This window comes from Ranitomeya variabilis, chromosome 1, assembly GCF_051348905.1.
Source record: "Ranitomeya variabilis isolate aRanVar5 chromosome 1, aRanVar5.hap1, whole genome shotgun sequence".
NCBI classification, from domain to species: domain Eukaryota; kingdom Metazoa; phylum Chordata; class Amphibia; order Anura; family Dendrobatidae; genus Ranitomeya; species Ranitomeya variabilis.
Genome location: NC_135232.1, coordinates 22,293,788 through 22,319,816, shown reverse-complemented (window position 1 = coordinate 22,319,816; position 26,029 = coordinate 22,293,788). Strand labels below are relative to the sequence as shown.

Sequence of the window (26,029 nt, the reverse complement as noted above, 5' to 3'; positions counted from 1 at the left end):
ATTTTTCGGACTGACTGACCTTCATTTCTTAAAGTAATGATGGCCACTCGTTTTTCTTTACTTAGCTGCTTTTTTCTTGCCATAATACAAATTCTAGCAGTTTATTCAGTAGGACTATCAGCTGTGTATCCACCAGACTTCTGCTCAACACAACTGATGGTGCCAACCCCATTTATAAGGCAAGAAATGGCACTTATTAAACCTGACAGGGCACACCTGTGAAATAAAAACCATTCCCGGTGACTACCTCTTGAAGCTCATCAAGAGAATGCCAAGAGTGTGCAAAGCAGTCATCAAAGCAAAAGGTGGCTACTTTGAAGAACCTAGAATATAAGACATATTTACAGTTGTTTCACACTTTTGTTAAGTATATAATTCCACATGTGTTAATTCATAGTTTTGATGCCTTCAGTGTGAATGTACAATTTTCATAGTCATGAAAATACAGAAAAATCTTTAAATGAGGTGTGTCCAAAATTTGGGTCTGTACTGTATGTGAACCTTTTCTCTCAGTATCTGCTCTGACCCCTTGTGCAGTAATAATATTTCCGGTAATTGTTGGTTAGCTCTTGTTAGCCTGTTTAGCGTTTTATCGCATTCTGCCCTACGAAACTGCTTCACTTGTGTAATATTGGAGGGTTTTCTCTCATGAACTGCTCACCTCAGGTCCTTCCACAATATTTCTGTAGGATTTAGGTCAGGACTTTCACTTGGTTATACTAAAACGTTGCTGACAGTCAGTGGCTGCTAATGGTCCACATCACTATTATTTCCTTCAGATGTAACTGACATCAGAAGGAAATGAGAGAGAGAGAAGCAGCTATTCTGACTTCACCTGGATGTCAGTTTACTCAATGAAAGTGAAAGTGAAGAGGCCATTAGCAGCCCCTGATTGGCTACAGGGCTCACTTGACTTAACAATTTCACGCCATACCTAGCAATGGAGCGGAGTACAGGCTGCTTTTATTTCACATGGGGGAGTATAGTAATGGAGAAGCGGTTGTCTGAGTACTGTTCAACCCCTTTTACATTAGCTAATGTGTGAGAAGCCTTTAGTTGCTTAGAGGTTACCTTGGGTTCATTTATGAATATTATACTCCTCGCTGTTGGAGTGTTCTTGTATTTCTGAAAGTTCACATACTTTAGCAACTCACAGACGTGTGATATTGGATTATTTTGCTCATATAAAAAATGACACAGTCTAATATTTTGACTTATTTGTCTGATTTTGGTTTATATTTGCTTTTAGGGCTGAAAATCTTGTGTAAACTTAGGTTAAACGCTATATCTTTTAAATTTTTCCATTTATTATCTCCAGTCAATTTTTGTGTTTTTCACTTTTTTCTTTTTTTTTTTTACAACTTATTCGCTTTACATTATATGGACTTTGTTGTTTTTTTTCTAGATATATTATTCCTGTTTGACCCATCAAAGATGAATAAAGACAGATACAAGATAGTGGAGAGGATATTAAACCTCACCCTGGAAATAATCTTCCAGCTTACTGGAGAGGTGAGAGGCTTCACATGACGTCATTATCTGTGGGAATAACGGGATATGACCGGAGAGGTGAGAGGTTCTGATGTCATCACATGACCTCATTATGTATGGGAATAACGGGATATGACCGGAGAGGTGAGAGGCTCTGATGTCATCACATGACCTCATTATCTATGGGAATAACAGGGGATATGACCGGAGAGTTGATGGACTCTGGAGATGTCTGTAGTGATATTATTAATGTCTCCACACTCAGGTTTACACAATAGTGAAGACATCTAGTGATCGCTGTGAGGCCTCTGTGTCTGCAGGACGAGGAGGAACCCAGAGCCCAATCCCATGGCCTTCACCTCACCCCCGGATACATGAGGACTTCAATGACCAGAAGATCCTAGAACTCGCCAACAAGATGATTGAGCTGCTGACTGGAGAGGTGACGCTGCTGGGAATGCTGGGACATTCTACAGGACAGCACTGGAGGATTCTGGGTGATGACGGTATCTTTGTGTGTGTCAGGTTCCTATAAGGTGTCAGGACGTCACCGTGTATTTCTCCATGGAGGAGTGGGAGTATCTGGAAGGACACAAGGATCGGTACCAGGAGGTGATGATGGAGGAGCACCGGCCCCGCACATCACCAGGTAATAGACAGGACTAAATACACACGGCCTATAATTCTCTGTATGTAATAATGATGTCAGTCCTGTCTGTGTCTCCTCAGTTCTCTCCAGTAAGAGGACAACCCCAGAGAGATGTCCCGCTCCTCCTCCTCCTCCACAGGACCATCAGGTAGATGAGATCTCCCTATGATGTGTAGACGGCTGTGACGTCCTTGTGTTCAGTCTTGTTTTCTCCTCCAGTATTATATGTTTTATACTTGTGTAAGGAGCGGTGGAGACGGCAGGATCACAGCTGACCACAGACCTCACATGTCCGGATCTTCTCACCATTATTCTCGGGGACTCCTCCAATCATCGGGGACTTTTACAATATTTGTTTTGCAGCTTTTGGATCCAGAAAAAGATCTGAACAATATTAATGGTCCAGAGAGAAATGTGAGGGGAGATCAGCGGTGTGAAGAGGAAACCCCTAATGTGAGTAGCGATCAGCGGTGTAAAGAGGAGACCCCTAATGTGAGGGGCGATCAGCGGTGTAAAGAGAAGACCCCTAATGTGAGGGGCGATCAGCGGTGTGAAGAGGAGACCCCTAATGTGTGGAACGATCAGCGGTGTAAAGAGGAGACCCCTAATGTGAGGGGCGATCAGCGGTGTAAGGAGGAGACCCCTAATGTGAGGAGCGATCAGTGGTGTAAAGAGGAGACCCCTAATGTGAGGGGCGATCAGCGGTGTAAGGAGGAGACCCCTAATGTGATGGGCGATCAGCGGTGTAAAGAAGAGACTTCTACAGGTAACCGCCCAGGTGAGTAGTGACCGCTGGATAAGACGAGAAGTCACAGATTCCTTTCCTTCTTCTCTTAATAAAATAAATACCTAGTCCTATTTCCTATTATCCAGTGTCAATATGTCTGAGTCCCAGAAATGTAGTTTCTAGAATGATTGTTCTGCTTATGTCATTTCATCAGGGGAATGCACAGGACATGAGGTTTGAAAATAGGAAAAAGAATACAGTATTTCCAGGATTCTGCCATTGTTTTTGTATAGATTTGTAGAATCTTTTTTAATCCCAGGGAGATTAAAAGTGCAATACCTGCTTGATTGTACAGTTCTGTTGCTGACTCCTCCATCCTTATAGAATATTTAGACACTTCGTTCTGGCATTATTCCTCTTACATGGCCATATGTAGGGTAAACATAGACACTTTTCTTGTGGGACCGACTGTGAGACTATAATCCATATTTTTATCTACTATTTTTCTATGTGATTTCCCTTTGGAATTGTTGAGGGGTTATTGTGGTAAGACAATCATTTTTTTTTTTTTTTTTTTTCATTTTTTTTTTTTTTATTCTTTTTATTGAAAGATTCCACAGGATAAAGTTACGAACATATGCTATCACAGTATATGGTCAGAATGATCCAGTCACCCTTTACAATAACATGTAGGTAATATTACACTCTCAGTAATAGAGTAAACAAATACAATTTAAAAAAAAAAGTGAGCAAACAATATAGAACATAGCATATTAGGATAATTTCCATTATGAAGCATTGCACACTCAATTGAATTAACAGGTTCTCTATCAAAATTCAGATCAAGTACCAATTAGGGTCATAATAAAAGTACACTCTTCCAGTTTACACACATCATCACCTTCCATAAGTTGACATAGACAACATTAGTGTTCATATCATGAAATAGATGAAGTCATGACATTAGGGGATAGATGCGTTAAGGGTGAATCACACCATCTCTCCCATATCTTATAGAGTTTCTGAGGTCATCTTCTATTTCTATATAATATATTCTCATATGGTATTATATCATTCTCTAATTTTTTTCCATTGATTAATAGTAGGAGGCTTCCTCCCATCCACCTTAGTGCTATTGCTTTCCTAGCCATAAATAGAACCTCCCGGAGATATATTTTATCCTAGTGCAACCACATTTCTTCATCCACAATACCCAAGATACATAACTCTGGACTACATTCAGTTGGTATCCCATTTATCCGTTCTAATGTAGTTATCACTTTGGTTAGACAATCATTATATGAGCAGTACAACGACACTGCGGTCAGGGCCCAAGTTTTCCAGATAAAACAGATTTTTTATGTTATCCTGTTTTGAAATTTACAAAATCTGGGTTGTTTTTTGTTTTTGTTTTTTTTACAGATGATTTTGGTGATACACAGCATGCATATGAAGAGCATCCCGTTATCGCAGATTTACCTTCAGGCGTTTACATCCAAGATCTGTCATCTGATGCCTTTAAGCATGTCCTATCTTATGATTCACCACTAAATGTTGAGCTAAATGAAAGTAATGCACGCGGTGTTAAATGTGAACGAATTCACACAGGGGCAAAGCCATATTCATGCCAAGAATGTGGGAAATGTTTTACTGAGAATTCGTCTCTGGTTGACCATCAGAAAAGTCACACAGAGGTGAAGCCAATATTATGTTTAGAATGTGGTAAATGTTTTACCCATAAATCAGATCTTGTTACACATAAAATAATTCATACAAGGAAAAAGCAATTTTCTTGTACTCTATGTGGAAAGTCTTTTAGACAAAAGACAACTCTAATTGTACATCAGAGAACTCACACAGGGGAGAAGCCATTTTCATGTTCAGAATGTGGGAAATGTTTTACTTCGAAAACATATCTTGTTAACCATGAGAGAATTCACACAGGGGAGAAGCCATTTTCTTGTACTATGTGTGGAAAGTGTTTTAGGCAAAAGGCAACTCTAATTGTACATCAAAGAACTCACACAGGAGAGAAGCCATATTCATGTTCAAAATGTGAGAAATGTTTTACTTGGAAATCACAACTTGTTAAACATAAAAGAGTCCACATGGGGGAAAAGCCATTTTCTTGCACGGTGTGTGGAAAGGGTTTCAGACAAAAGTCAGCCCTAATTGTACATCGAATAATTCACACAGGAAAACCATTTTCATGTCAGGAATGTGGGAAATATTTTATTCAAAAATCAAACCTTTTAAGACATCAAAGAAATCACACAGAGGATAAATCAATTTCGTGTTCAGAATGTGGAAAATGTTTTAATTATAAATCGCAGCTTGATAACCATCTAAAATCTCACACAGGGGAGAAGCCATTTTGTTGTTCAGAATGTGGAAAAAGCTTTGTTCACAAATACAATTTTATTAGACATCTGAGAATTCACACAGAAGTGAAGCCATTTTCATGTAATCTATGTGGGAAATGTTTTACTCAGAATTCATATCTGATTGACCATCAGAAAACTCACACAGGGATTAACACAATTTTATGTTTAGAATGTGGAAAATGGTATAGCAGTAAATCCAGTCTAGATGTACATGTAAGAACTCATCACAAAGGAGAGAAGCCGTACTCCTGTCCAGAATGTGCAAAATGTTTTCCTCGGAAATCAGAGCTTGTTAGACATCAAAAAGTTCACACAGGAGAGAAGCCATTTTCATGTTCAGAATGTGAGAAATCTTTTACCCATAAATCAGGTCTTGTTAGACATCAGATAATTCACACAGGCGAAAAGCCATTTTTATGTACCATATGTGGAAAGTGCTTTAACCAAAAGTCATCTTTAATATCACATCAAATATCTCACACAGGAAAACCATTTGCATGTTCAGAATGTGGAAAATGTTTTACTTTGGAATCACAGCTTGATGTACATAAAAAATCTCATACAGGGGAGAAGCCATTTTCATGTTCAGAATGTTCAAAATGCTTTGTTCATAAATCCGCTCTTGTTAGGCATCTGAGAATTCACACAGGGGAGAAGCCATTTTCATGTAGTCTATGTGGAAAGTCTTACCAGCGAAAGTCAAATCTAATTGCGCATCAGAGAACTCACACAGAAAAAACATGTCCATAAATGAAGTGTTTGTAGTCATCAATGAACTCAGACAGGGCAGCAAACATTTTTTTTTCATTGAGAAACAGTGCAAGAAATAATACAACAGTTCATAATAATAATTTAAAGATAAAGTCGCACATCATGTAAAAGAAATGATGGTTCTGTATGCAGTTGTCTATAAACATCTGTTATCTGCAAACAGAATCCCAATAACATTGCTATATCAACCATGTGCATAGAATATTATACATTAATGTATAACTGTATCCTAAAACTTGTTACCAATTAATAATAAGCTTTTGAATTGAAACCTATAGATGAGCTTGTCTTAATTTTTTACTCTTGAAGGAGCGATATTGCCTCAAAACCTGGGGAGTTGAGAAACATCTGGTTGCAATATTGTGTATAACTGTACAACTTTGTGAAAAACAATTTTAGCTCACTTTCTATTTTTTTCAATTTTGTTTTTTCATAACGATGCTAGGAAAAGTCTGAGAACGAAGGAACTTGTTTCCATATCAAGAAGGCATATCCCAGGGGGTAGCTGAAACTAGAGATCTGACCACCTCAGAAAGAAAGTGTCCAAAAGGCATGAATACTGTGACAGGACAATATCTGATTATTATTTATTTTTAGAGCACCATAGATTCCATGATGCTGAAGGTTAACATACAAAATATGAATATAAATTGCAATGAACAAAGTAACAATGACAGACGGGTACAGAAGGAGAAGGCCCGTCTGTATAGGAGTTACAGTCTACAGGATAATGCGGAAGGAGAAATTAGGTTGGAGGATGCAGAAGCTCCTGTTGTGGTGAGGTGGCAGCAGGGTCATTATAGGCTGTAAGATTTCTTCAATAGATAGGTTTTCAAGTTTGGACTGGAAGTTTCGAATGTGGCGGATTGGGCACAGAATTCCAAAGGATGGGGGATACTTGGGAGAAGTTTTGAAGGCGATTGGGTGAAGAACAAATGAGTGGATGAGAGGAGGCCTTGGGAGTACCGTAGATTACATGTGGAAGATATAGGGAGATTTTTTGCAGAGATGTATAGAAGAGACAAATTATGGATGGCTTTGTAGGTCAATGTTAATAGTTTGAACTAGATACATTGGGGAATTGAGAGCCAATTAAGGGATTTGCAGAGGAGTAGCAAGGAAAGAGGTGAATTAGTCTGGCTGCAGAGATAAGGACTTTCTGGAGATGTGTGAGACTGTTACCAGGAAGGCCACAGAGAAGGTTATTGCAGTAGTCAAGGCAGGAGATGATCAGGGCACTAGCATTTTGGCAGTTTCAGGGTTGAAGAAAGGACAGATTCTGAAAATATTTTTGAATTGGAGGCACTAGGAGCTGGTAAGAACTTAGATGTGCTGTTTGAAGGACAAGGTAGAGTTGAGGGTTACTCTGAGACAGCAGACTTCCAGTACAGGGGAAAGCATTATGTCCTTTATTGTGATAGATCAGGTAGGAGTCATATGAAATGGAGGAAAGATGATGAATTCAGTTTTATCCACATTGAGTTTTATGAAGTGAGAGGAGAAGAAGGAGGACGATATGATTGATAGATACTCTAGGATTCTGTAAAGCAGAGAGTGTTATCAGCGTATAGAGGGTACTGGAAGACGTGGAATTTTGAGTTGTGTCATACCAAAGGTATAAATAGAGAATAGTAGGCATCCCAAGACAGAGCATTGACGAACACTAACAAAGAGAGGGAGAGATGAACAGGTAGTGTGGGAGTGCCAGAGCGAGGAGTGTGGTTGAAGTGAAGGCCACCTTAACAGCGCAGCAGGGGACGCTGTGTCGAAGGGTTGTGAATAACGTGGAGCATATTGCAGACAGAACAAATATTCCAAAGTGTTTCTGGGAGGGAGCAGCGGCGTGGGGGCAGGAGAATGGGTTTTATGTTGGAGTGGTGGGGACTAAGGGAGAAATAATGGGGGTATCCGCTGTGGGGGTCCAGGATTGGGAGATATATCGCCAGTTTTGAGGAGACGCAAAGAAACGAGAAGTAGAATGCTCGGCTTGTTTTGTCTTTTAGAAGTAGAGATGTGAGATTGAGGAGCAGGTCTGCAGATGAGGTCAGGTGGGGGGGAGGGAAGATTAGCTACTCCATTTTTCCAGCAGGATCGGGATCACTACAGCGAGCCCAGGACAAGGATCACTACAGCATGCCCAGGACTGGGATTAGTACAGATTGTAGTATGGGACTATGAGGTCCGACAAGGTCATGTACCTCCGAGACCATCAATGCCAAAAAGTGTGTTGTCTGCTGGGTGCTCGGGTTCAGCATATTGCGGATCGGATAGACAGATTGCTGGGTGGGGCTGAGAAAAACCTAGCGGTCATGGTGCACATCGGTACCAATCACAAAGTTAGGCTGCCTTCACACTAGCAGTATTTGGTCAGTGTTTTACATCAGTATTTTCAAGCCAAAACCAGGTGTGGAACAAAAAGAGGAAAAGTATAATAGAAACATATGCAACAATTCTGCATTTATCACCCAATCCTGGTTTTGGCTTACAAATACTGATGTAAAATACTGACCAAATACTGCTAGTGTGACAGCAGCCTTAGAGGGAGGTGAAAGGTCCTTAAAAATTATTACTGGGATCTAGGAGAGACGCTGAAGGCCAGGACTTAAGAAGTGGTGTTTTCAGAAATACTGCCAGAGCCACGAGATTGGGAATTGTAGGGACTAAAATACGAGCCATACTAGTAAACTAGGAGGAATTCTAATCCAAATTAAAAATAAGAGTATAAAAACAATAAATAAAAATAAACTGTCTAGTAACAAACCAAAGTAATAAGCCGGATTACTCACCGGTAATGCTCTTTTAGTGAGTCCACGACAGCACCCCACTGGAGAGAGGGATCCGCCCCGCAGGAACAGGAAACCTATTAAGAAATAAAAGGGGGCGGTCCGCCTCTCCTCCTCAGTTTTGATTTCAGAGTACCCGGAGGACCGCCAGTATTAGGCAAATATCATTTATTTCATTTTCCAAACTTATTTGCTTATGATTAAAAGGATTTTACTCAATAGTATGTATTATATTAATCTAGGGAGGGATGTAAGAGGGTGCTGTCGTGGACTCACTAAAAGAGCATTACCGGTGAGTAATCCGGCTTTTTACTCCTCGCCACGACAGCACCCCACTGGAGATCTTTCAGAGACCATCACCTAGGGAGGGGACCACCGTGCTGAGGACAGTCCTGCCAAAGTCTAGGTCAGAAGTTGACGATAGGTCTAGCCTATAGTGGTTATAAAATGTAGAAGGATTTGACCAAGTTGCCGCCTTACATATAGTTTCAATCGGGACGTCTCCCCTCTCTGCCCAGGAGGATGCCATCGCTCTGGTAGAGTGTGCTGTTATGCCTTCCGGAGGGTTTTCTTTCCTCGCGGAATAAGCCAATCTGATAGACTCTGATCCACCGGGATAAGGTGCTTTTTGTTACTCCATGACCCTTCTTGTGACCCTGGAAGGAAATAAACAGAGCCCTACACTGTCGCCAGCTGCTGGTCCTTTCAATGTATTTTAACACTACTCTTTTAACGTCTAGAGTGTGATATTTCTGTTCTTCCGGAGTGGAGGGATTACTGAAGAAAGTGGGCAAGATTATTTCTTGTGACCTATGGAATTTTTTTGCTACTTTGGGAAGGTAGGAAGGGTCTGGTTTAAGAATTAACTTATCCTGAAAGGTTAACAAAAAAGGTGGATCTATAGAGAGTGCTTGGATGTCACTGATTCTCCTAGCTGAAGTCAGTGCTACCAAGAGGGCCGTTTTTAGTGATAGACATTTAATGGGTATTGAGTCTATTGGCTCGAATGGAGAGTCTGTTAGGGCTTGTAAAACTAAATTTAAATCCCAGGGAGGAATCCTAGGTATGTTGACTGGATTTATTCTTTCGCAGGCTGTAATAAATCTGGATACCCATCTATCCCCCGCAATGTTATGGCCATAGAGGGCTCCTAATGCTGATACATGAACCTTTAAGGTGTTTACAGTTAAACCTAGTTCTCTCCCTTATTGAAGAAATTCCAGGATAGATTGTATCGGAATTTCTGATGTGTTGGTAGATGTATGGGATTGTAAAAATTTTTTCCATATTCTCGTATAAATTCTTGTGGTGGAGGGTTTTCTACTCTGGAGAAGTGTATCAATCAACCCCCCCAAGAATCCTCTCGATCTTAGCATCTGCCTCTCAAATTCCAGGCCGTCAGGTGGAGATTGTCCACCTGCGGGTGGAAAAACGGACCCTGGAAGAGAAGGTTGGGTGTTGAGGGGAGGACCCAAGGATCTGAGACCGACATGGTCTGTAGCCATGAGAACCATGGTCTCTTGGGCCAGAATGGAGCTATCAGTACAATTCTCGCTCCTTCTCTGATTTTGCGTATGACTTGAGGTAGCAATATGATCGGAGGAAACACGTATGCGAGACTGAACTGCCAAGGGGCTTGGAGAGCGTCCAGAATGTCCGGATGATCCGCTGGAGACAAGGAGGCAAATCTCCGGACTTTCCTGTTTCTTCTTGTGGCGAAGAGATCTATCTGAGGACGGCCCCAAAGAGATATGTCCAGAAAAATTTTCTGGTTTAGGCACCACTCTCCTTGTCTCAGGGTGTGTCGACTTAAAAAGTCCGCCTGCTGATTGCTTGCTCCTCTTATGTGCAGCGCAGTAAGGGATGTTAGGTGACTTTCTGCTAGGTTTAAGATTTCTGTAGCAGAAGAGATCAGAGTCTCTGATCGTGTACCTCCTTGACGGTTTAGATACGCCACTGTGGTGGTGTTGTCGGACAGGACTCTGACGTCCTTCCCCCGAAGCTGTGGGAGGAAATGGTATAAGGCGTATTTTACAGTATTTAGTTCTTTAAAGTTAGAGGAGCTGCAGCTTTCCTCCATGCTCCATGACCCCTGGCAATAATCATTCCCCATATGAGCGCCCCATCCATGAGGACTGGCATCAGTGGTTATGGTATGAGATGGCGTTATTACCCATGGAACCCCACTCATCAAATGGTTTGAGTCTAGCCACCACTCTAAGGAAGTTAAAACCTCCTGAGATAAGGTTATTTTTGCATTTAGGTGACCAAATAACCGTCTGTCCTCTTGCAAAATTTGATGTTGTAGTGTTCGAGTATGGTGTTGAGCCCATCTTACTGCAGGTATACAAGAGATAAGAGACCCTAATAACGACATAGCTTGTCTTAGGGATATACGTGGATTATTTATTGCGGCTAGGACTTTGTGTCTGATCAGTAGAATCTTTATCTGTGGCAGAAGACACTTTTGAGATATGGAGTCTAACTGGAACCCCAAGAACGCCTGACGGGAAAGCGGAGTGAATCTGGATTTGTCGGTATTGATTATCCAGCCCAGGTCCTGTAGAGAGGAAATTGCGTGAGCTAAACGATCAGTACATTGAGTAACTGAATTTCCTATTACCAAAAAGTCATCCAGATAGGGCACAATCAAAGTCTCCTGGCGAAGGTATGCCATCACCTCTAGCATTATCTTGGTGAAGATCCTCGGCGCTGTTGAGAGGCCGAAGGGTAAGGCCGCATACTGGAAGTGACGAACCTCGTTGTTGATTTTTACCGCCATTCTGAGGAATTTTTGGTATCTGTCATGAATAGGGAGATGATAGTAAGCATCCTTTAGATCATTGCCCCCCATCATACAATTTGGGAAGAGGAGCTTTATGGTGGACCTAATGGATTCCATTTTAAATGTATAGTTTTCAATAAATGAATTGAGTTTTTTAAGGTTTATGATTGTCCTGAAAGAACCGTCGGGCTTAGAAATTAGGAATAGGGGAGAGTAGAATCCCCTACCCTCCTGTCCCACCGGCACTTGGACTAGGACCTGTTTTGATACTAGGGTTTGAATTTCAAGCTCTAGAGCCTGTTGCTGTATAGGCGAACTGAGAGATGTTATAATATAAGACTCGTGGGGAACACGAGAGAATTTTAGTTTAATTCCATCTCGGATGATATTTAAAACCCACGAGCTAGATGTTATTTTCTCCCATTGAGTGGTGAAAAATTTCAGTCTGCCCCCAACTGGTATATCCTCAGTATTTGTTGTCTTTTGGGGGGGTTGGGTCTTCTAAACATGGTACCTCTCTGCTTGTCGTCCTTAGCGGTCCATGTTGTAGACCTATCCGTTTGCCTCCTTTTGCCAAACGGCCTCCTCTTAAAGGCTCTCCTGTAAAAGGGAATAGAGGAATCAGGAAAAGCTTTCTTCCTGTCCTTTGCCTTTTTGAGTATCTCATCTAAGGTCTTACCAAAGAGGTACTCACCCTCACATGGGATTGCGCATATTTTGGATTTAGATTGCGCGTCCCCTTTCCAACTTTTCATCCATAGAGTTCTTCTTGCGTTATTCAAAAGGCCTGCAGATGTTGCTGCTAAACGGAGTGAGTCGGCGGAAGCGTCTGCCATAAAGGCCGCTGCTCCTCGTATTAAGGGGATGGCTGCTCGTAGTTTTTCTCTTGAGCTTTTATTTTCGATTTGCTGGTCTAATTGATCAATCCAGATGATCATTGACCGGGCAGCGCAAGTGCTGGCTACTGCAGGCTTGAATACTCCTGTAGCCGCTTCCCAAGACCGTTTAAGGGATGACTCGGCCTTACGATCCAAAGGATCGACCAGTAGTCCCGCATCCTCCACAGGTAGAGTGGATTGTTTAGAGGTAGAGGCTACAGCTGCGTCGACCTTAGGGACTTTGGTCCATGTAAGAAGCTCCTCGTCACTAAACGGATATTTTCGTTTTGACGCTGAGGGTAGAAAGCTTCTCTGATCCTGCTTCTCCCACTCTCTTTTAATTAATGTTTTCACTGCCGGTATAACTGGAAAACATCTCTTTCTCTCTGCTAAACCCGCGAACATTATATCTTGCGCGGTTTGCACACCCTTTGTCTCCTCACACCCCATGGTATTTCGGATTGATTTTACCAAGTTGTCCACACTGTCTAAGGGAAAACATGAGCGTCCCTCGATCTCTGATGAGGATGATGATGCTGAACATGATGACAGGGAGGCGTCTGACAGAACAGGTTGGTCACTGTCGGAGTCTGACACGAGTGTCGGTGTTTTGGACTTAGTACTACGTGGTTTGTCCTGGGTCATATTTTTTAATTCCTCCCTAATAATGGCCCGTAAATCCGTAATGAACACTGCTGCTCCCTGTGTTGTTTCCTTAAAACAGTCCTTGCACAGTTTTTTGGGGTATGAATCTGGAAGGGGCTGGCTACACAAGGCACATTCCTTGTGTTTCGTTTTTTGTCGCTTTTTGCCCTAAGCGTAATAAGTAGAGAGAAAAAGAGAGAAGTAGGGAGACAGCGTCAGCTTAATAGGCAGAGTTCACAAACTCACCCAGTGAAGCAAATAATACCGAATCAGAAGGCCGAGATCCTGTTCTGGAACCGTCACTTTTACGAGCGGTCTCCGAGGATCCTTTGGCGTGATCTTTGGCGGGGGGTACTGGATCTCCAGCTGTGGGGTCCATGGCACCTGGGGATGACATCTCTGCATCGCCGTTTTATCGTTTGTGTGTGGTTTAAATAGTGCGCCCAAACTTCTCTTTTTTTTTTTTGCGCATGCGCAGATCGGCGCCGGCTCCCCCGCCCTAGATCCGGCCTAGGTGCCCCGGAAGTCCATCATTCATTTCCGGGGTAGCCTGTATTGCGGCGGCCGGCGTATGTGCGGCCCGGGATTCACGTCGGACCGCACTAGGAGTGCAGCCGTTCTCCTACCTCCAGCCGTACCGCCACCGCAGATGATGCCGGGCGGCCCTCCCCGGACCCGGCCGTCTGCGTTCTCCTTCAGACGAGGAGGGAGCCGTCTAACGGAACGCCCCCGACGCTGCTTCTGAGCCGCAGCCCCTGCAGTTCTCACGGATACCGCGCAGGCGGCATGCTAGCCCAGGTATGTTTCCTTGAAGAAGTCATGTCGTTCCCGCAGGAACAGGAAACCTAAACTGAGGAGGAGAGGCGGACCGCCCCCTTTTATTTCTCAATAGGTTTCCTGTTCCTGCGGGGCGGATCCCTCTCTCCAGTGGGGTGCTGTCGTGGCGAGGAGTAAAATATCAAATACTCCAGACAGCAGCAGCATACTCTAGAGTATTTGATTTATTATTTTGGTTTGTTACTAGATTTTTTATTTTTTGTATTATTTGCATCAAATCTCCAGGCACAGTCTGCATCGGTTACCTGGAGATCGAGCTACAGTTACGTCCATATATATTTAGACCGAGACAACATTTTTCTAATTTTGGTTATAGACATTACCACAATGAATTTTAAACAAAACAATTCAGATGCAGTTGAAGTTCAGACTTTCAGCTTTCATTTGAGGGTAAAATTGGATGAAGGGTTTAAGAGTTTCAGCTCCTTAACATGTGCCACCCTGTTTTTAAAGGGACCAAAAGTAATTGGACAGATTAAATAATTATAAATAAAATGTTCATTTCTAATACTTGGTTGAAAACCCTTTGTTGGCAATGACTGCCTGAAGTCTTGAACTCATGGACATCACCAGACGCTGTGTTTCCTCCTTTTTGATGCTCGGCCAGGCCTTCACTGCGATGGTTTTCAGTTGCTGTTTGTTTGTGGGCCTTTCTGTCTGAAGTTTAGTCTTTAACAAGTGAAATGCTGCTCAATTGCATTGAGATCAGGTGACTGACTTGGCCATTCAAGAATATTCCACTTCTTTGCTTTAATAAACTCTTGGGTTGCTTTGGCTTTATGTTTTGGGTCATTGTCCTTCTGTAGTATGAAACGACGACCAATCAGTTTGGCTGCATTTGGCTGGATCTGAGCACACAGTATGGCGGCTCTGAAGACCTCAGAATTCATTCCTGTGTCACATCATCCATAAACACTAGTGACCCAGTGCCACTGGCAGCCATGCATGCCCAAGCCATCACACTGCCCCCGCCGGGTTTTACTGATGATGTGGTATACTTTGGATCATGAGCTGTACCACGCCTTCGCCAGACTTTTCTCTTTCCATCATTCTGGTAGAGGTTCATCTTGGTTTCATCTGCCCAAAGAATGTTCTTCCAGAACTGTGCCGGCTTTTTTAGATGTTTTTCAGCAAAGTCCAGTCTAGCCTTTTTATTCTTTACACTTATGAGTGGCTTGCACCGTGCAGTGAACCCTCTATAGTTACTTTCATGCAGTCTTCTCTTTATGGTAGATTTGGATATTGATACGCCGACCTCCTGGAGAGTGTTGGTCACTTGGTTGGCTGTTGTGAAGGGGTTTCTCTTCACAATGGAGATTATTCTGAGATCATCCACCACTGTTGTCTTCCGTGGGCGCCCAGGTCTTTTTGCATTGATGAGTTCACCAGTGCTTCCTTTCTTTCTCAGGATGTACCAAACTGTAGATTTTGCCACTCCTAATATTGTAGCAATTTCTCTGATTTTTTTTCTGTTTTCGCAGCTTTTAACCCCTTAAGCCCCGAGGGTGGTTTGCACGTTAATGACCGGGCCAATTTTTACAATTTTGACCACTGTGCCTTTGAGGTTATAACTCTGTAACGCTTCAACGGATCCCAGTGATTCTGACACTGTTTTCTCGACACATATTGTACTTCATGATAGTGGTAAAATTTCTTTGATATTACCTGCGTTTATTTGTGAAAAAAATGGAAATTTGGCAAAAAATTTTAAAATTTCGCAATTTTCCAACTTTGAATTTTTATACCCTTAAATCACAGAGATATATCACACAAAATACTTAATAAGTAACATTTCCCACATGTCTACTTTACATCAGCACAATTTTGGAAACAATATTTTTTTTGTTAGGGAGTTATAAGGGTTAAAAGTTGACCAGCAATTTTTCATTTTTACAACGCCATTTTTTTTTAGGGAGCACATCACATTTGAAGTCATTTTGAGGGGTCTATATGATAGAAAATAACCAAGTGTGACATAATTCTAAAAACTGCACCCCTAAAGGTGCTCAAAACCACATTCAAGAAGTTTATTAACCCTTCTGGTGCTTCACAGGAATTTTTGGAATGTTTTTAAAAAAATGAACATTTCATTTTTTTTCACAAAAAATTTACTTCAGCTCCAATTTGTTTTATTTTACCAAGGGTAACAGGAGAAAATGGACCCCAAAAGTTGTTGTACAATTTGTCCTGAGTAGCCCGATACCCCATATGTGGGGGTAAACCACTGTTTGGGCTCATGGCAGAGCTCGGAAGGGAAAGAGCGCCATTTGACTTTTCAATGCAAAATTGGCTGGAATTGAGATGGGACGCCATGTTGCGTTTGGAGGGCCACTAATGTGCCTAAACATTGAAACCCCCCACAAGTGACACCATTTTGGAAAGTAGACCCCCTAAGGAACTTATCTAGATGTGTGGTGAGCACTTTGACCCACCAAGTGCTTCACAGAAGTTTATAATGTAGAGCCGTAAAAATAAAAAATATTTTTTCACAAAAATGAACTTTTCGCCCCAATTTTTTATTTTCCCAAGGTTACCAGAAGAAATTGTACCCCAAACGTTGTTTTGCAATTTGTCCTGAGTACGCTGATACCCCATATGTGGAGGTAAACCACTGTCTGGGTGCATGGCAGAGCTCGGAAGGGAAGAAGCGCCGTTTGACTTTTCAATGCAAAATTGGCTGGAATTGAGATGGGACGCTATGTTGCGTTTGGAGAGCCCCTGATGTGCCTAAACATTGAAACCCCCCACAAGTGACACCATTTTGGAAAGTAGACCCCCCACAGGTGACCCCATATTGGAAACTAGACCCCCCAAGGAACTTATCTAGATGAGTTGTGAGAACTTTGAACCCCCCAAGTGTTTCACTACAGTTAATAACGCAGAGCTGTGAAAATAAAAAATCTTTTTTCCTACAAAAATGTTTTTTTGCCTCACAAATTTTTATTTTCCCAAGGGTAACGAGAAATTGGACCCCAGAAGTTGTCCAATCTGTCCTGAGTACACTGATACCCTATATGTTGGGGTAAACCCCTGTTTGGGCGCACGGGAGAGCTCGGAAGGGAAGGAGCACAGTTTTACTTTTTCAACGCAGAATTGACTGGAATTGAGATCGGACGCCATGTCGCGTTTGGAGAGCCCCTGATGTGCCTAAACAGTGGAAACCCCCCAATTCTAACTGAAACCCTAACCCAAACACACCCCTAACCCTAATCACAACCACACCCCTAGCCCCAACTCCAACACACCCCTAATCCCAACCGTAAATGTAATCCAAACCCTAGCCCTAACCCTAATGGGAAAATGGAAATAAATACATTTTTTTAATTTTTTTATTTTTCCCTAACTAAGGGGGTGATGAAGGGGGGTTTGATTTACTTTTATAGCGGGATGTTTAGTGGATTTTTATGATTGGCAGCCGTCACACACTAAAAGACACTTTATTGCAAAAAATATTTTTTTGCCTTACCATATTTTGAGAGCTATAATTTTTCCATATTTTGGTCCACAGAGTCATGTGAGGTCTTGTTTCTTTCGGGATGAGTTGACGTTTTTATTGGTCACATTTTTGGGCATTTTTTTACATTTTTTGATCTCTTTTTAATCCGATTTTTGTGAGGCAGTATAACCAAAAAAACAGCTAATCATGAATTTCTTATGGGTGGTGTGGGGGGGGGGCGTTTATACCGTTCCGCGTTTGGTAAAATGAATAAAGCAGTTTTATTCTTCGGGTCAGTACGATTACAGCGATACCTCATTTATATCATTTTTTATGTTTTGGCGTTTTTATACGATAAAAATTATTTTATAGAAAAAATAATTATTTTTGCATCGCTTTATTCTGAGGACTATAACTTTTTTATTTTTTCACTGATGATGCTGTATGGCATCTCATTTTTTGCGGGACCAGATGACGTTTTCAGCGGTACCATGGTTATTTATATCCGTCTTTTTGATCGCGTGCTATTCCACTTTTTTTTCGGCGGTGTGATAATAAAGCGTTTTTTGCCTCTTTTTTTTACGGTGTTCACTGAAGGGGTTAACTAGTGGGACAGTTTTATAGGTCGGGTTGTTACGGACGCGGCGATACTAAATATGTGTACTTGTATTGTTTTTTTTATTTAGATAAGAAATGTATTTATGGGAACAATATACAGTTATATGAATAAGTTTGGGCACCCCTATTAATCTTAAGCTTAATGTTTTATAAAAATTGTTTTTTTTGCAACAGCTATTTCAGTTTCATATATCTAATAACTGTTGGACACAGTAATGTTTCTGCCTTGAAATGAGGTTTATTGTACTAACAGAAAATGTGCAATCTGCATTCAAACAAAATTTGACAGGTGCATAAGTATGGGCACCTCACCAGAAAAGTGACATTAATATTTAGTAGATCCTCCTTTAGCAAAAATAACAGCCTCTAGTCGCTTCCTGTAGCTTTTAATGAGTTCCTGGATCCTGGATGAAGGTATTTTTGACCATTCCTCTTTACAAAACAATTCCAGTTCAGTTAAGTTTGATGGTCGCTGAGCATGGACAGCCCTCTTCAAATGATCCCACAGATGTTCAATGATATTCAGGTCTGGGGACTGGGATGGCCATTCCAGAACAGTGTAATTGTTCCTCTGCATGAATGCCTCAGTAGATTTGGAGCGGTGTTTTGGATCATTGTCTTGCTGAAAGATCCATCCCCTGCTTAACTTCAATTTTTGTCACTGATTCATGAACATTATTGTCAAGAATCTGCTGATACTGATAGGAATCCATGCGTCCCTCAACTTTAACAAGATTCCCGGTGCTGGCATTGGGCACACAGCCGCAAAGCACGATGGAACCTCCACCAAATTTTACTGTGGGTAGCAAGTGTTTTTCTTGGAATGCTGTGTTTTTTTGCCGCTATGCATAACGCCTTTTTGTATGACCAAACAACTCAATCTTGGTTTCATCAGTCCACAGGACCTTCTTCCAAAAAGAAATTGGCTTCTCCAAATGTGCTTTTGCATACCTCAGCTGACTGTTTGTGGCGTGCTTGCAGAAACGGCTTCTTTCGCATCACTCTCCCATACAGCTTCTCCTTGTGCAAAGTGCGTTGTATAGTTGACTGATGCACAGTGACACCATCTGCAGCAAGTTGATGCTGCAGCTCTCTGGAGGTGGTCTGAGAATTGTCCTTGACTGATCTCACCATTCTTCTCTGCCTTTCTGATGTTTTTCTTGGCCTGCCACTTCTGGCCTTAACAAGAACTGTACCTGTGTTCTTCCGTTTCCTTACTATGTTCCTCACAGTGGAAATTGACAGGTTAAATCTCTGAGACAGCTTTTTGTATCCTTCCCCTGAACAACTATGTTGAATAATCTTTGTTTTCAGATCATTTGACAGTTGTTTTGAGGAGCCCATGATGCCACTCTTCAGAGGAGATTCAAACAGGAGAACAACTTGCAAGTGGCCACTTTAAGTAGCTTTTCTCATGATTGCATACACCTGGCTATGAAGTTCAAAGCTCAATGAGGTTACAAAACCAAAAAAAGTGCTTTAGTAAGTCAGTAAAAAGTAGGTAGGAGTATTTAAAACAAGAAAATGATAAGGGTGCCCATACTTATGCACCTGTCAAATTTTGTTTGAATGCAGATTGCACATTTTCTGTACAATAAACCTCATTTCAAGGCAGAAACATTACTGTGTCCAACAGTTATTAGATATATGAAACTGAAATAGCTGTTGCAAAAAAAAACAATTTTTATAAAACATTAAGATTAATAGGGGTGCCCAAACTTTTTCATATAACTATATTTTTTTTCTCTATTTAGGATTTTTTTTTTTACACATCTAAATATTTTTTTTTTAACTTTATAACATTGCCCCGGGGGGGGGGGGCATCATGTTATAAGGTCGGATCGCTGATCTGACACTTTGCAGAGCACTGTGTCAGATCGGCGATCTGACGTGCACTGCTGCAGGCTTGCCAGCGCCTGCTCTGAGCAGGCGCTTGGTAAGCCACCTCCCTGCAGGACCCGAATGCAGCCCCGTGGCCATTTTGGATCTAGGGCCTGCAGGGAGGAGACGCTCGGTACAAGGTGAGCACATTATTATTTATTTATATAGCACCATTAATTCCATGGTGCTGTACATGAGAAAGGGGTTACATACAGGGTTATAGATATCGTTTACAGTAAACAAGTTTACAGTGACAGACTGGTACAGAGGGGAGAGGACCCTACATTCTATGGGATAGTGGGGAAGAGGCCGAAGGTAGGGGGCGAGGCAGCGGCTCTGGCGATGGCGAGGCGGCGATTTTGGCGATGGTGAGGCTGCAGAATGGTTATTGCAGGCTGTAGGCTTTCTTGAAGAGATGGGTTTTCAGGTTCCGTCTGAAGGATCCGAGGGTGGTGGATAATCGGACGTGTTGAGGCATGGAATTCCAGAGGATGAGGGATAGAAGAAGAAGACAGAAGAAATCTTGGAGGCGGTTGTGTGAGGAACGAATAAGTGTGGAGGAGAGTAGGAGGTCTTGGGAGGATCGGAGATTACGTGAGGGTAGGTATTGGAAGATTAGTTCAGAGATATAGGGAGGGGACAGGTTGTGGATGGCTTTGTAGATCAGTGTTAGTAGTTTGAACTGGATTCGTTGGGGAATTGGGAGCCAGTGGAGGGATTTGCAGAGGGGAGAAGCGGGGGAGTAGCGAGGAGTGAGGTGGATTAGCCGGGCAGCAGAGTTGATGACAGAGTTAGCGGGGAGGCCACAGAGGAGGGTGTTGCAGTAGTCGAGGCGGGAGATGATGAGGGCATGCACAAGAGTCTTAGTAGATTGTGGGGAGAGGAAGGGATGGATTCTGGCAATATTTTTGAGATGGAGGCGACAGGAGGTGGCAAGAGTTTGAACGTGCGGTTTGAAGGACAAGGCAGAGTCGAGAGTTACCCCGAGGCAGCGGATTTCAGGTGCAGGAGAGAGCGTGATGCCGTTTACCATAATAGATCAGGTAGGGGGGATACGTGAGATGGGGGAAAGATGATGAGTTCGGATTTGTCTACATTGAGTTTTAGGAAGCGAGAGGTGAAGAAGGAGGATATGGCTGACAGACGCTCTGGGATTCTGGACAGAAGAGAGGCGACATCTAAGCCAGAGAGGTAGATCTGAGTGTCGTCCGCATACAGGTGGTACTGGAAGCCATGGGACTTTATGAGTTGCCCTAGGCCAAGGGTGTAGATGGAAAAAAGTAGGGGCCCTAGGACAGAGCCTTGAGGGACTCCAACAGAGAGAGGGCGGGATGGGGAGGTAGTGTGTGAGTGGGAAACGCTAAATGTGCGGTCGGAAAGGTATGAGGCAATCCAGGACAGGGCAAGGTCTTTGATGCCAAGGGAAGAAAGAATCTGTAGCAGTAGGCAGTGATTGACTGTGTCGAAAGCAGAGGACAGGTCAAGAAGGAGGAGGATGGAGAACTGTCTGTTAGCTTTGGCTGTAAGTCATTAGTAATTTTTGTCAGGGCAGTTTCGGTGGAGTGGTGGGGGCGGAAGCCAGATTGGAGGTTGTCAAGGAGAGAGGTGGGAGGAAATTTGAGCATGGACATGCTGCTCAAGGAGTTTTGAAGCAAACGGGAGCAGTGATATGGGGTGGTAGCTGGGCATAGCAGTTGGGTCAAGGTTAGTTTTGCAAGTTTTGTTAGGTTTACATTGCCTTGTACCAAGGGTCTCAGGGAAGCCCGCAGGGAGCCCCCTCCCTACGCGATGCTGTTTGATCGCAGTGTGCCGGGGGTTAATGTGCCGGGGGCGGTCCATGACCGCTCCTGGCACATAGTGACGGATGTCAGCTGCGATAGTCAGCTGACACCCGGCCGCGATCGGCCGTGCTCCCCCCGTGAGCACAGCCGATCGCTATGATGTACTATCCCGTCCCTGGGAATTAAGTTCCAGGTCACCTCGATGGGATACTACGTCATGGGATTACGGGGTTAAGGATGGCTTGTTTCACCTGCATGGAGAGCTCCTTTGACCGCATGTTTACTTCACAGCAAAACCTTCCAAATGCAAGCACCGCACCTCAAATCAACTCCAGGCCTTCTATCTGCTTAATTGAGAATGACATAACTCAGGGATTGCCCACACCTGTCCATGAAATAGCCTTGGAGTCAATTGTCCAATTACTTTTGGTCCCTTTAAAAAGAGGGTGGCACATGTTAAGGAGCTGAAACTCCTAAACCCTTCATCCAATTTTACTGTGGATACCCTCAAATGAAAGCTGAAAGTCTGAACTTCAACTGCATCTGAATTGTTTTGTTTAAAATTCATTGTGGTAATGTCTATAACCAAAATTAGAAAAATGTTGTCTGTCCAAACATGTATGGACTTAACTGTATATGGCTGCATCCCACCGCTTTGGACTTTTGACTCCCATTTATTTCCAATTTTTCATGGACATTTCTTTTTTCCACCTCCCATATCTCTGACTCCTTTTCTTCTCTTTTCAGTGGCTCTTCACTATCTCTTCTTGTAACAGGATCGTTGCCAGAGGATAGGAGGACGGCTGACTTAGTACTGATATTTAAGACAGGTGAGAAGGTGAATACAAGCAACTACCATTCGGTAAGTCTGACATTATCTGCAAAGTTTTTGAGAATATTATAAGACATGACCTGCAGAAATACAGTCATGGCCGAAAGTGTTGGCACCCTTGAATTTGTTCCAAAAAAATGAAGTACTTCTCCCAGAATATTATTGCAATTAAATAAGTTTTGTTATACACTTATTTCCTTTGTGTGTATTGAACAACTCTAAAAAAACAGAGGAAAAAAAGGGCAATTGAACATAATTTCTCACAAAACCCCCAAAATGGGCCTGACAAAATTGTTGTCACCTTTCCAAAATTTTGGGTAACCAACTTTGTTTCAAGCATGTTCTCGTTCAAACTCACCTGTGGCAAGTAACAGGTGTGGGCAATATGGAAATCACACCTGAAATCAGATAAATAAGGGAGAAGTTGACTCAATTTTTGCATTGTGTGTCTGTGTGTGACACACTAAGCATGGAGAACAGAAAGAGAACTGTCTGAGGACTTGAGAACCAAAATTGTTGAACAATATCAACAATCTCAAGGTTACAAATCCATCTCCAGAGATCTTGATGTCCCTTTACTGTGCTCAACATAATCAAGAAGTTTACAACCTATGACACTATAGCTAATCTCCCTGGAAGAGGATGGCAGAAAAATTGATGAAAAGTTGCAACGTAAGATGGTCCGTATGGTGGATAAGCCCCAATCAAGTTCCAAGGAAATTCAAGCTGCCCTGCGGACTCAGGATGCATCAGTGTCAGTGTGAATTATCCGTCGACATTTGAATGAAATGAAACGCTATGGCAGGATACCCAGGAGGACCCCACTGCTGACACAGAGACATAAAAGGGCTGGACTGCTGTTTGCCAAAATGTACGTGAATAACCAAAATCCTTCTGGGAAAGTGTCTTGTGGACAGATGAGACTAAGATATAGCTTTTTAGTAGAGCGCATAATTCTACTGTTTACTGAAAAAGGAATGACAACTACAAAGCATTGACACAGTACCTACAGTCAAATAAGGTGGAGGTTCAAAGATATTTTGGGGTTGTTTTGCTACCTTTGGCACTGGGTGCCTTGCCTGTGTGCAAGGCATCATAAAATCTGAAGATTGCCAAAGGATTTTGGGTGGCAATGTAGTGCCCAGTGTCAGAAAGTAGGCTTTATGTCCTAGGTTTTCCAGCATAACCATGGCCTCAAACATACTTCAAGACTACCCCAGAAATGGATGGAAACAAAGTGCTGGAGAGTTCTGAAGTGGCAGCAGTGAGTCCCGATCTAAGTCCCCATGCTCACCCATGGAGAGATCTTAAAATTGCTGTCGGGAGAAGACGCCTTCACATTTGAGAGACCTGGAGCAGTCTGCAAAAGAAGAGTCGTCCAAAACTCCAGCTGAGAGGTGTAAGAAGCTTGGTGATGGTTATAGGAAGCGATTGATTGCAGTTATTTATTACAAAGGGTGCAACTGAATATTAGGTTGAGGGTGTCAACAATTTTGTCAGGCCCATTTTGGGGGTTTTGTGTGAAATTATGTCCAATTTGCCTTTTTTCCCAGTTTTTTTGTGTCGTTCCAACAAACACAAAGGAAATAAACCTGTGTATAACAAAACATGGGTAATTGCAATAATTTTCTGGGAGAAATACTTCATTTTCTGGAACAATTTCAAGGGTGCCAACACTTTCAGCCATGACTGTATATTGCACAGAATAACGAAATAACTGACAACCATCATGGATTCATAAGTTTATGTTGGGGTTAGGAACACCAGTGCTGAGATTACTGTAGTCCAACCGGAATTTGTTTCTTGTAAGGATATAATCCCTGAAAAATCCCTTTAAGAATCAACCCTGCTACGCTGATGACACAGGTAGTTTATGGTGACTGGGGTAAAGGAAGGCGATTAAAGGAAGTGGGGTTTTCGGAGAAGATTCACACCAATGTCTTATCAGGTGGTGATCTGGGACAGTCGGTATCTCAGTATGGTGCAGATGACCCCCCAAACCCCGTTGAAATGCCTTATGGAAACACAGTTGTTTGTTTCCCTTTGAACGGTTTTCACAATTTTTATTAACCCAAAATGTGGTCTTATAATATGTGCCAAATGGTGGAGAAATCATAACCTCTGCCCAAGATAGCCACCTCTACCCCATCAGTGATACCATTCCAGAGAATTGCTTGAGATATTATTTTGCCTGTGGCCATGCCCAGTAGTTCTGGGAATAAATAAATCATAGACAGTTTGTAGTCCATATCCGCACTGCTGGCTTGTGAAGAAATGTTAAATGCCAGAAGTATTATAAAAATAACGTTGTTTGTTTTTTTTCTAAGCGTTTCGAAGTGTAACCCACTTCTTCAGGAAGTTAAAAACCATGTGATAGATTATGTTTTTTTAGTTCCTGAACAACTGGGTTACACTTCGAAACGCGTAGAAAAAAAAAGAGAAATCGTTATTTTTATAACACATCTGGCGTTTGGTGATTCTTCACAAGCCGGCAGCGTGGATATGGACCACAAACTTTCCATGTTTTATTTTATTGGTGAAATCACCCGTGGATCCGCAGCAGCCATACAATCCTGGATCAGATAATCCTATATCGATACGATTTCTGTTACTTATCAACCAGATAAGACCATATTCTTGCGCTACCTTTTTCTCCTCAGCTTTTTTTGTGATTTCAGCAGTTTTGGGAAGCGATTCATCCTAACGGCGGTAGATTATGCTACTCGGTACCTGGAAGCCACAGCTCTGTCATCCATTAGGGCCGACAAGGTGTCTGATATCCTGATAAATGTATGTATAGGATTTCCCAGGGAGATACTCACCGGTCAGGGAACCTAGTTAATACCCAACTGTCAGGAGTGTGTAATGCCAACCTGGAAGATCTGGGGTTAGACAATTACTACGTATTGTAAATCGCAGATCTTCCTCTTAACCTGTGTGTTTGAATCCCATATTAAATGAATTTGGTTTCCTTTGGTGCTGAAGAGGTTAATGTCCCTCTCTATGCTGGTCAGAAACATGCAGCTACATTTCAGCTGCTTCTGATCTGGTCATTACCTCTCCCTATAAAACCTGGCTACACCCTCTCTGTCTTGCCAGTGAAAGCTCTGCTTCCTTGCTCCTTGAGATGCTGTGCTGTACTGGAGATTGTGTCGCTATTGGAGATTGTTGTATGCTGTTTTGGGTGTACTTATTTCTATTCTCATTTGGTTAGTACCTGCCTATCCTTTCCTATATACCTCCCTACCCTATGTGAGTGTTTTTGTAAGTAAGTTGCTTTTTTGTTATCCCTGTTTGTCTAAGGCTAGGTTCACATTGAGTTAACAGCAGCCCGTTCAACACATGCATTACCGGCCTGCTGTTAACACAAGTGCCGACACGACATCGCGCTAGCACAGATAGAGCTAGCAGATGCTCTATCTGCGCTAGCAGTGACGGACCCGGAAACGCTGCAGCCCGCGTCCCAGGATCCGTCACTCAGTGACGGCACATTGCTAACGCATGCCCATTGTTGGCGTGCGCTAGCGATCC

At 42.5% G+C, this 26,029-nt stretch overlaps 1 protein-coding gene across 8 annotated transcripts in view; it reads left to right on the top strand.

Annotated features, from left to right (window-relative positions):
- Positions 1–26,029, top strand: part of LOC143802562 (uncharacterized) — a 126,864-nt gene that overhangs the window by 67,431 nt on the left and 33,404 nt on the right. For 4 of the 8 annotated variants that reach the window (XM_077281335.1, XM_077281336.1, XM_077281334.1 and 1 more), the window contains exons 2-3: positions 1,406–1,512; positions 1,757–1,933. The exons of 1 other annotated variant lie outside the window; for it this stretch is intronic. In XM_077281335.1, the coding sequence (XP_077137450.1) occupies positions 1,435–1,512; positions 1,757–1,933 (255 nt within the window). In that variant the 5' untranslated portion in view covers positions 1,406–1,434. Of the gene's footprint in view, positions 1–1,405; positions 1,513–1,756; positions 1,934–2,016; positions 2,141–2,220; positions 2,289–2,503; positions 2,919–4,289; positions 6,316–26,029 lie in introns of those variants that run through there. 3 more of the 8 variants (XM_077281345.1, XM_077281344.1, XM_077281343.1) reach the window with 1 other exon arrangement.